The sequence below is a fragment of the Pelodiscus sinensis genome, chromosome 1 (assembly GCF_049634645.1).
Source record: "Pelodiscus sinensis isolate JC-2024 chromosome 1, ASM4963464v1, whole genome shotgun sequence".
NCBI lineage: Eukaryota > Metazoa > Chordata > Testudines > Trionychidae > Pelodiscus > Pelodiscus sinensis.
The window spans coordinates 235,523,410-235,535,529 of NC_134711.1; the positions used below are offsets into that span (position 1 = coordinate 235,523,410).

The window sequence follows — 12,120 nt, forward strand, 5'->3', positions numbered from 1 at the left end:
CTGGACTTGCCCAGGCTACTGTGGACAGAGACTGCATCATGGCAGCCTCCCATGCCCCATCCTGTGTTGCTGCCTCTGTTAGAGGCAGCAGCATGGGGGAAGGGGAGGAGGGAGAGGCAACAACCCCCAGCATTGCCTCCTGCTTCCCTCCTGCCCCCCTTGCTGTCTCTGGGTGTGTGGGGGGGGGGGGGGGAGGGAAGGAATGCAAGTAGTTGACTGGAGTACTCATGTACATTCCTAGTTTTTTAACAATAACTGCTATTGAACACATTCTCTTCCTCACCTCCGGAGGCAAAGGGGGCCACTACAGATATAATGCCAGCAGTTATTGCCTATTGGGTGGTGCATTTTTTCACACCTTCCTCAAGAGCTGCTTTGGCTCTTGGAGCCACAATATGTACCTAATCATACAGACTATGACACTGACAGAGTAGCTCAGCCGCTAGATCCATAGGCCAATTCACTTGTGTGTTAATAGAGATTAAATGTGATGTTAATTGCATAATTTTTGCCCATCTATATCCTGTTTACTATTACATTATTTAACCCTTGTAATTAGATACACCTAGATTAAAGCGTTTGCTAGTATGAGAAAGTGTTCAGTTATTGAACACTAGTAACATCCCTATTGCTCGCTCTCACAAACATTTACATGGTAGATACCCTGGCGACTAAATTACCTGTCAAAGAAATCTTTTGACATGCTAATCAAGAACTGAGTGCATTCTGCACTATCTGTCAGACAGAACACACCTGGTTGGAAAACTGTTAGGCTGGAAAACTGTTAGCCCGTCCTTTGTGAAAAACTATACATATGGATTCAAAGAAAGATGCTTGATTTCAGGACTGTTTGGATTTTTTTTTTCTTAGCTGGTAAACCTACAGAATTGGCTGCCAGTATTGTCTTCAGTATAAAATCTGGAGTATCATTTGACCTGGGACGAGGGTCTGTGACTAGGGAAAACTGATGTCATGAGATTTTTTTAGTTATTGCAACCATTATCATGAAGTCTGGTTTGGATGGCAAAATAGATTAGAGAGTCTAAGAGGACCATCTGTGACTTGACAACAAGATTGGTACAGTGATGCAGGAGTTCACATTTGTTGTTGGCTTGGTGGAATTTGATTATAGAATAAACTACCAGTTTGAGGCGTCTGCCCTGTTTTCTGACAGCTAGGTGCTCGCAATGAGTCACTCCAGACAGTGTAACATATAGATAGAGGTAATTACTGACCTCCTTACTATTCTGTGGCCCGCCAGCTAGTACATATAATAAATGATTTAAAATACTGTTTTATACTGCAAGGCACTGGTGACTGCACAAATCACAAACTTCTTTAAGATGGGATGTGAATACACCCTTCTGTTACCATAATTGTCAAGAAAATTTCCTTTGGCGAGAGACTTGAGGTTAAAAGGGTGTTGTGAACCTGAGTACTGAGTGGAAGGGTTTTGCTCAGTATTGTTTGGGTAAGTGTGTGTGAAGGCACAAAATGAGACTCATGTTTAGATCAAAAAAGCCAAGGAACAACCTACAAGTCTGGTGTAACCTTAGAGAACCTCAGAGAGAGGTCTAGCTCGGGGAAGCTGGCTGAACAAAGCTTGAGCCTGTAAGCTAAGGCACTGCTCCTGTTGGTTCTGTTCCCTCATCTGCTTGGAGATGCAGGAATTTGCACATTTTGTTTAAATAAACAAAACGCTATCAAAGAAAATACCAGTCTTCATCAAGTTCTACTCCCAAATGGGACATCCTTAGGGTCTGAAACTTTGACTGGTCGCATTTGGGTAATAAAAGGGTAAGAATACAAAAAACAGGGTATCTGAACATACAAAAGGGTACACCTAAACAACACTGTGATGCTATAAAAAGGGCAGTGTAGCCATATAGAATCAGGCTGGAGTCTTGGCTCTGGGAACCCCTGGAATCCCAAACATGTAATTTTTATAGCCTTTTACAGCTGGAGCCCCACAAATCTAAGTCAGCTGACCTAGAATAGCTGTGGGTGTTCTGTTGTAGTGTAGACATAACTAAGAGAGGCCACAAGTTAGTGGATATTGGCTTTTTTTAGTAGACTTGAAAAGATACTCATTTCTTTCTCTTTATTCTTTCCGTACCCAGTCTACCTCCCCACCTTTGCTAACTATTCTTCTGTGGATTATCAGTGCTGCATAATAAATAAGCAGTGAATTATTGCCAAACCACAAGTGAGAATGGCAGGCCAATTTATAGCCCCCTAAAGATAAATATGGGAGAGTGTAGATCCAGTATCTGACTGCCACAATGGTTTAGAAGATAAACAGCCCTTCTTTCAGTTTATCAAATCAAGCTGAATAAATATTTCTTCAGTTTTCACCAAGATACAGCATGACAAGTTTATTTTTTGTTCCTCCTCCCCCCCCCCCCCCAAAAAAAAAGAATTGGGGAAGGTGCTAGAGGGCATGCAAGTGTTCCTCTGCGCTTTGAGGTAAGCGCTCCAATTGCAAACCTTAATCCGTTTCTTTGAACTTTAAACAGCGATTTTTTCCCCCCTGTTACTGTACTATGCTCCAAGTATTTGGACAATATTGGAAAGGACTTACTAACCAAATCACAAACACTAATTGTAGAAAGGAGAGTGTGGATCAAGAGGAAGAAAACTCTCACGGATTTTGATGGCATGAATCTTCCACTGTAATGCTTTTCATGTCTTTAACACCCTCCCAACTAGATGTCACAGTATTTCACAAGTATTGATGATTTTAAGTCTCTCAACCTCCCTAGGCATAGATAAATACTATTATTCCCATTTTATCTATGGGGAGATTAGGCACAAAGAGGGTGTGAGAGATCCAAGGTCTCACACCAAATACCTGAATCTTCACAAACATTTATTATAGGGAATATAGCAAATACGGAGGCAAAATTATACAATTATCTGCTGCGTTATTTGAAGCAAGTGGTGTGAGGGTTCACTTTAGCAGCAGGCAGAGCTCTACTAATAGAATAGAATTTTGTCTTAAGTGTGAACTGAAAGCCACTGATTCCACGAGGTATGTCTGCTTAAGCACCCAGGGCAGATATAGTCCTGGGTCAAGATCATAGCATTTGACCCATCTTGGACACTCCACGTAATACTTTTGGTAACTGCCATTCTACTCTGCAAACTGAGGCCCTGCCCACTGAGGATTACTCCTGTGTTTAGGAGCTTTTGCCTGGCAGGGAGTTGCCTACATGCCATCCTGCCTCCCTGTCCCCATTCAGCAGATGGCAAGAGTTTTATTGGCAGAGCAGCCCGGAGTTATTACAGCTTTCCACAGCTATAATAGCAGGAGCAGCCTGGAGGGCTTCTCTCCATAATGGGGTCTGAGTCTGTAAAAATTGCACAGTGGGGTTCCATATTTTAGCTCACTAATTTCATATCCAACCTCTTCAGCTTACAAGTTAGAAGATGTTTTTCTAGCTGCCAACCCTACAAAATCACTGTGGGATCTGAAAGTCAAATGAATTCTTTCTGTCTGTCTTTCTCCCGCACCAGCCGTTTAGCAATAGAAACCTGCTGTAATCCAAATTCTACTCTCACCTGTGCAAACACAGAATCTTCCCATCATGCCTCGAGTGACAGCTGTGCAGCCTTATTGTTTACAGATTGAACCCTTGGTTATACCTGTGAAGCTCCATTAGTTTTCCATGAGGTTATACAGGTGTGACTGAGGCCATTGTTTAATCTTCATATTCTTCCTTACTGTTGGTGTGATGTATGAAGAGAAAGTCAAGCGGGATTCTTTTCAAGTTGCAAGGCAAATTGGCTTGGCTGGCAGCTAGACAAGCCCTTCTTTTTACCTATAAACTGAGAATTTCACATGGAATCACTGATTCAATAAACTCGGTCTGATTGTCATCACATGTGAAGTTGAGAGAGCGTTTTCCTGTAGGTCAGATGGGGAGGGAGACCTTGTTTTTGTTTTGGTTTTTAAGCCACCTGTTGCACCGTGTGCAGGTTGCTAGTTGTGATTAACTGGGTATGTGTCAATCAATTTTCTGCTGTTCTCTACCCATGGCCCACAATTAGTCTCATGTAGGCAGTAGTTGGGATTGATCCTGCTTTGGGCAGGGGGCTGGACTTGATGACTTCCTGAAATCTCTTCCAGCTCTATGATTCTAGTAATACTTTGATCTAATTTTAGGTGTTGGATTCAGTGTGTGGGTGCTGTGTGGTTTGGTGGCAGTCTGTGAGATATATGGTCAGTCAGGCTAACTGATCTAGTGGTCTCTGCTGGCCTTAGATGCCATGACTCTATGGTACATCTACATTTTCTCCCTAGTTTGAACTAGCGATGCAAATATAGCTGACCGAAATCGCTAATGAAGCGGGGATTTAAATATCCCACGCTTCATTAGCATAATCTCGCCCGCGCGCTATTCCGCTCGCCAGCTGATTCAAACCAGGAAGTGCGCTCTGGGACGCTTTAGTTCGAACCAAGGGGTTTGATTCGAACTAATGCATCCCGGGGTGCACTTCCTGGTTCGAATCAGCTGGCGAGCGGAATAACCGTGCGGGCAAGATTATGCTAATGAAGCACGGGATATTTAAATCCCCGCTTCATTAGCAATTTCAGTCAGCTACATTTGCATACCTAGTTTGAACTAGGGAGCAAGTGTAGACGTACCCTATGGAATTATGGCAATCTCTCTTTTTACTAGCACAACTGCATTTTAAGTAGTGTGAGCTATCTTGTACTTTCTGTCCCCGTACTGCATAATCCCACTGATGTCAGTGGGAGCAGTAAATGTAAACTAAAAGGTGCAAAGATGTATCTCAGAAAAATCATGAATTTTGTTGCTAACAAAACCCAACTAAAATAAAGTTTTAGAAAAAATGCATACATGTGTATGCAGCCATTAAAAGACAATATCTTTCAAAAAACGAATAGTCTTGCAGCACCTTAAAGACTAACAAAACATGTATATGGTATCATGAGCTTTCATGGGCACAACCCACGAAAGCTCATGATACCATCTACATGGTTTGTTAGTCTGTAACTGGAAAAACTTAAAAAAAATATGAATAGTCTTGCAGCATCTTAAAGACTAACTCGGCTACCCCTCTGAAGCTTTTGTATATATCTTTTGGATATTAAGACAATGTATCTTTGGGCGGGTCTATACTTCTGTGTAAGTCAATCTAACTTGTGTCACTCAGTGGTGTGAAAAAGACACTCTCCTGAGTGACGCAAGTTACAGGAACCTAAGTGGATGTCCACACCAGCAGGAGAACATCTACCGCCTATATAGTTTCCGTCTCTCATGCACATGGAATAATTTTCTCCTATCAACATAGCATCTTTGCCAGATGTGCTACAGCGGCACAGATGTGCCGCTGTAGGACCTTTTAGTGTAGACTTGCCCAAAGAGCACATCTAATATATTTGATTTGATGATTTGTTCTAGCACTTTTTATATTTTCCTCTCCCTTCCAGAATTATGCTCTCTATTTTCAGTATAGCTCAAAGATGACCCTAGTACCTAGCATTTATTCTATGTTCACTTCAAACCAGCTTGATAATTCATTCTCTCTGAATTCCTCGTTTTTATCCTGCCTACTGCTGTCTTCCCATAATAAAGGACGGGCACTAGCCACAGAACAAGATTTATTTATTAATCTCAGAGGGTGTTATTAGAAGGCCATATGGTTTTGGTAGCTCTTGAGGGTACATCTACAATGCAAAAAATCAAACAAAAAATCCTGCAGCAACCAGCCTCCCCAGCCTGTGTCAAATGATTCCAGCTCATGCTGCAGGGATAAAAATAGCAGGGCAGATATTAACACTTGGGCTAGAACCAGGTTCTGAGACCTGGCATGTAGGTAGCTTTCAGACCTTGGGCTCCAGCCCAAGCGGGAATGTCTACACTAGTATTTTTAGCCCTGTAGTGCAAGCCCAACTCAGTTCTGACTCCCTGTCTTGGAATTTTTTTCTGTAGGGTAGACATATCTTAGACAGCTGTACTACAGACGTACTAAATACTTTACATTGCAAAACTTGACAGCTGGTCTTTTTCAGGAAGTCTCATTTGCTGTTTTTAAGGGAAAAGCCATCATCTTTTTCCCATTCTGTCCCTAAGAAATATTCCTCCAGTTTATTGCATTTCAGTGGTCTTAAAGGCACATGCCTATTTACTACAACTACTTAAAAGCTTTTGCAGAGTGGCAAGTATTATTTTTCTCAATACCCTAAACTATGACTAATAGACATTGTACTTATAAGCAGGTGAGGAAACCGGAAGAGATCAGAGGTGTCAATGTGGAAAAGACACTTGATGCACTTTGAAGGCTATGTCTGTAAAAACTCATTGTGATATTCTTACCCAGGGAGACAAGGCCCGCATTCTGCGTCATTCTCTGTATCACCAGGTGTCAAGACAGTGGCTCGAAAAAATCCCTCGCAATCTTTGTGACGCCTGCATATCTGGTAACCTCCTTTGGAAAACTTTTCAGACGGGCAAGGAACGCAGCCGTAATCTTCATCTTTGGTGCCGTAGCCACAAGTCTATAACAGACAGATGCTGAATGATAGAACCACCCTTGGTGCTACTGTATAGGAAAAGAGATCACTCGAGTCTGGCCCTGGTGGCTTTGTAGTACAATAGAATCCCAAAGATTCCAAGCAGAGCCAAGTTTGTGGGTCAGTCTCCTGTGATCTATATTGATAAGGATGAAAAATGATGAGGAGACGGCACAAAGTGACTGTAGGAAGAGAAGGGGACTGCTTTTTTGTTTTCTCAACAGCAATTCCCCTTAGCCATATATGTTAAATTTCTGACAACTCAGAAGTGAATTTCACCCATTCATCAACTAGAAAAATGGTGACTGCACATTAGGCCATTGAAAATGAGACTATTCAAAGAGATTATTAGGTGTTTTTATAATCGGTGAGAAGAGAAGAGATGGGGGGGGGGGTGCTTCCCTTATGGCAATGTTTGCACAATACTTGGTAACCCCCTAACTCTGATTTCCCAGATGAGTCGTCAGTTTAGATTTAATAAAACAGCACTGGAGTTCTGGTTTAATACCAGCTGGCTATTCCTATTGGATTTATTCAGGTTTAGCAACTGTGCAAAACTTACAATTGGAAGTTTAGTTTATTAAATAAGTTTTCAGTAATTTATATTTTTAATATGCAAATTATCTGCTACATAGTAAATGACTACTTAGGAACTGTAATTTAAAATGTTGCAGAGGCTTCCAAGATTTTAAACGCCAAACTGTTTCAGCAGGAAAGCAAAATTAAATTCCCTGTGTGAGCGTGTCCGCAGGGAGATGTGTGTGTGTCAGCAAGCACTTCAAGCTATTCATCACACAAAATCACCAATGTCAGGTTTTAAATTGCTGATTAGCTGATATATGGGAACTAAGAGGAGACTCCAGGCAAAATTGTGGGTTTATATAAGAAATGTTCTTTTTATATAAGAAATTTTTTAAAACATTGCTATTTGTGGACTGTGGTTTAGAGAAGCATAAAAGAGTAAGACCCCAGTCCAGGAAAGCATTTAAGCACATGAGTAGCCATACAGGCTTGAAGTTGAGCAAGTGCGGTCATGTGTGCGGGGGTGAGTCTGGGTTTTTCCTTTCTTTTTCTAATACAAATATAAAATCAGCTACAAATCATGTCTATCTTTTAAAAATGAATAATACTTTTTAGAGAATCAAGAATCCTTTAAACTTGTATAGCATCTTTTATCCAAGGATCTCAAATAGCACTGCAGTCCTCTGAGCATCATTATTCTGGTATGATTAGTAGTACAGGTTGACCTCTCTAAACCGGCATTCTCTAGTCCAGCATAATTTGAGTTAATGGGAGGACCAGGTCTCATGGGTGTGGCCAAGTTTCCCGCAGTCCCAGAAAGTTTGTTTACAGCCACCAGTCTTGGCTCTCGTTGTTTTATTCTGTTGTTAGTCCTAATTTACCCCTAAATGTCTTCTAAGAGCCCAGTAAGCAGTGGAAGTGTAGGTAATGCTGCTAGACAATATTGACGTCCTGGGGTTGAGAACATTCTTTGGCTTGGCACTGGGTCAGGTCCCAAGGGTGTCACACTAGAGAGGTTCAACCTGTGGATAGCTGAGATCTGTAATCACTTCTGTTTAACAGTGCACAGAGACACTAAACTGTATTTTCGTAATTTACGCCAATGTAAAAACAGCCCAGATTTAATTTTTGTAGGACATTTTTTTTTCTCATTTCAGGCTTAGGTGTGATGTTTTACCATAAGACTGAGACTCTGAACTTACCATATAAGGCTCTTCTCCTGGTTTGCACTGGGGACAATCATGGCACATTCCAGTGGTCTGGTTATAGTATTCATTTTCACCGCAGTTAGAATACTCAGCATTAGTAGAGTGCGCTAGCCACACCTGTCACGCAAGGTTAGACATGTCAAATATTTAATTTTATCAACCAGGTTTCCCATTAGACATGTTATCCTTGCCTGCCAGCTAGGGTCTGGCAGACTGATGAATTAACTTTTAGTGCAAAATATCTTTAATACTATTGCCTGCAAGTGGAGATGCAATGGTTTATGGGCATTTTAAAAACACATTTTCCAGCAAATGGATGGTGCCCTAAAGCTTGAGAGTTGAATTCAGTTTACTAGGATGTAAGCACTGAGGTTGCAATTCACTGAAGCATTTAATTACTTGGTTAGGTCCCGCTGAAATCAATGAGATTAAAGCAGAGGACTATGGTTAGCACATGCTTTATGCTCTGCTATATAGGAATAGGTGGCTAAATTGGGGGCTGAGACAGGAAGTGCTATGTTACTTTACTGAACTTAAAAATCAACCAACCACATGCACACAAACCCCTTTGCAAGTTGGTTATACCGTAGAGGCAATTAAATACATACCACCAGAAAAGGGAACACATGTGTCCATTTACGTTCACCCAAATGAACCATATTTTCTTGATACTCTACCTGAAAAGATATAACCAGTCATTATTATGCAAGCTCCAATAAATATTCTTAAAGTGTGTCTGTGTGTGGGTTTGTATTCTGTCCTCTTCCCCTTTCTGCTCTTCAAAGTAAAGGCTGTTTCATTCACAATTTGGGGGTTGGTTTTGTGAGCTCTTCTAGTTCTAGTCTGCTGTCAAAGTATGAACAGCACCAAGACCATTGACAGGGGAGGTGAAAAATGGGGCAATTGCTTTGGGGCCAGGCGATTCAAAGGGGCCCAGGGCTCCTGCAATACGCACCATGCTCCAGGTTGCTCTTAGGGCTTCCTGCTCCAAGTCCTGCCACTCAGGGCCCGCCCCGCCTAGGGGCATGGAGTTGCTCCCTTCCATATCATGGAGACTATCAGCACAAGACATCTTATAAGCAATGCCTGAAGTTCTAGAAATCTCAAAAGATGCACACACAAGGAATATAAACCTAAAATATGGACTTTAGAAGTAAAGCCCTTTCCTCTCCTTGAGAACAGAGACTGTCCTCGTGTAACTCCTACGCTTTGTATCAGAGAATTAGACTATTTTTCCGGAGCTGGGAAGAGAAGCCATGGGGTAAAGACTGGGATCTCGGTTGGACATTGTCTCTTTGAACATGAGCAGGGCAGGCAACTCCATTAGGAAGACCCCCAAATGTCAAGAACCAAGGTTGTAAACGTTACCAAACATGCCTCATAGCTATTATGAAGCTATATAGGAAGTGTTCATTGTGGGCAGTTTACCTTGAGAGTTCATACCTTTTGTTATCCCTTGAGAGCTGAGCCAACCAAACAGCAACACTCTGTGTGAGGGGTGGGGGTGGGAATGGAGGGAGAGGCTGACTGGTGGAGAGGAATGTTATAAATAGAATAGTTACAAACTGCCCTGTGCATTCGGTGAATGATCAGTGCTGGACCAAGAGTTGTGTCTGTGGTTGGGACTGAGTCCTAATCCCTATGGTACTTTGGATTACAGGTAGGTCCATCAACAGGAGGAAAGAAGCAAAGGGCAGCAATTGCTCCAGTGCCTGGCGATTCTAAAGGGCCCAGGGTACCCAACTGCTGCTACTGTGGGAGGAGAGAAGGCAGATTGTGAGCACTGTTACACCAGTTAAGGTTAACTGTCCTTCACAGGACCCAGGGAGATGTCCGGGCAGCATAGAACTGACCTCAGTTGAGTGCTCAGAACTTTTAACAACTCATAGCTTTAGGTATTAGGTAGAAAGTCAGTAGTTTAAAAACATTCTTCACAATCTTTCTGTCCGCAGCATCTCTAGTAACTTCCTCTAGAAATATGAACAATGTTAAGTTCCTTTTTAAAAAAAAATACCAGTGAGAGTGTGGAAATGGGTTTTTCATAAACAAATCCTGGGAAAGGAGGTACAATCCTTTCTATAACACGATGAAAAACATAGTGATACCATTGCTGCACAGATTTTATAAATTAAAATTCTCAAATGGTAGAAATGTTATTGTAATACTTTGGTATAGTAGATCCTAACTACACTCTAAGAAACGTCATTTGGCAATGCTCTGACACATTCAAAGGCTTTTTAAAGTAGCCCTTGTGATATCTGTAAAACATCATGCATATATCTTGAGGACTTCCACCTGAGAAAAGAGCAAAAGTGGAAGATCATCTGTTTTAAAGGGGAAGACCTGTTCAGTTCTAAAGCAGATAAGGTTCTGGAAAAATGAGAAATATTAGATCCCCAGCCAGATTTGCCTAATACACGTTGTAAAAGATTATTGGTAATATGCACATGACCACAAAAGCAAGGAAATCCAGAGCTGTGTCTACGGAATACTCAGAGGAAATTCTGTGGTGACATTAAATAAATCCATTTTTAGCTAGGTTTGCTGCATATTTAAGCCTTTTAAATAAGCAACAAGTTTTATTATTGCAGGGTTCAAAACATAAGCTTAGCACTGGCAAATTACTTCACAAATCATGTATGTAGCCAGATAATGCCTAAATACCTTGTTTCTTGCTTCTGTGACAAGTTTGTGGTGATAGTATCTACATCACAGATGAGCTGGGCACAGCTCCATAGTTCAGGTTAATTCTGTTTTGCATAGCATATGAAAATCATGCAAATGATTGTGTCTCTTCTTGCCATTATGATACCGACCACTGTGCTGCTGAAGCCTGCTAAAGCAGAACACAGCAGTGTTCTTTTAAGTGCTAACATTCCATTAAGATGCCAACATTTTAATGGGGTGATTTCTGGAGCATTTTTTTCTCCATGTACAAATACATTAAGCAAGACTGAAGCAGTTACATCCAGATCGATCTTTCTGACAGATGTAATGAATCAAATATGTTAGGCAGAGGTTGATTGTACTTTGGTTTAATTTTCACATTTGACGAGCACCTCCTAATCAGGGTCGGCTCTAGGCACCAACAAATCAGGCAGGTGCTTGGGGCGGCACATTGCCAGGGGTGGCGTTTCAGGCAATGCCTTGCCCTGCCCTGCCCTGCCAATTTAAAGGGCCATGGTTGGGAAACTCTGGGAAACACCACGGCTGCGCGCAGCTAGCTGGCACCATCAATGCGCCCCGGAACCTGCTGGCTGCCCTGTCTCCTCTCCTGCTCCGCCCCTCCCCCGTCAATGCCTAGCCCCGCCCCGCCGATGTAAAGGGGCTGCCGATGTAATGCGCCCCGGAGCCTGCTGGCCACCCCCGTCTCCTTCCCTGCTCCTCCTCTCCCCTGGCAATGCCTAGCCTGCCCCGCCCTGCCCTGCCAATTTATAGGGTTGCAGGAGATACCGCGGCTGCGCAGCCAGCACTGGCACGATGTGCGCCTGGGCCCGGAGCCTGCTGGCTGCCCCCGTCTCCTAGTCCTGCTCCTCCCCAGTGGCCGCTAAATCCTCTGAGAGCCTCTCCACTCAAAGCCATCAGCCACCCCTCCGCCTACATCGTATGGAAATCCCAGGTAAGATGCCCCCTTTCCGCCTAGGGTTGCCATGTGTCTGGTATTTTCGCTTCCTGTCCGGTAAAAAAATCAGAAAATACCGGACACCTGGCAAACCTACAAACACTCAGCCCACTGGCCCAGCCCCTGGCCTCTCCCCGCAGGCCCCAGCCCCCGACAGTCTCAACCCCACGGACCCTTTGAAGTCTGTTCCTAGTTTATTTCTCTTGTTCATGTTTGTAGTAGAAGTA

At 42.7% G+C, this 12,120-nt stretch overlaps 1 protein-coding gene across 4 annotated transcripts in view; it reads right to left on the bottom strand.

The window, feature by feature from the left end:
• Positions 1–12,120, bottom strand: part of EDAR (ectodysplasin A receptor) — a 94,860-nt gene that overhangs the window by 29,909 nt on the left and 52,831 nt on the right. For 3 of the 4 annotated variants that reach the window (XM_075918069.1, XM_075918067.1, XM_014569266.3), the window contains 3 exons: positions 8,880–8,948; positions 8,266–8,388; positions 6,345–6,526 (listed from right to left, as the gene is read on the bottom strand). In XM_075918069.1, coding sequence (XP_075774184.1) covers positions 6,345–6,526; positions 8,266–8,388; positions 8,880–8,948 — 374 coding nt within the window. Of the gene's footprint in view, positions 1–6,344; positions 6,527–8,265; positions 8,389–8,879; positions 8,949–10,935; positions 11,542–12,120 lie in introns of those variants that run through there. The other variant, XM_014569268.3, reaches the window with a different exon arrangement.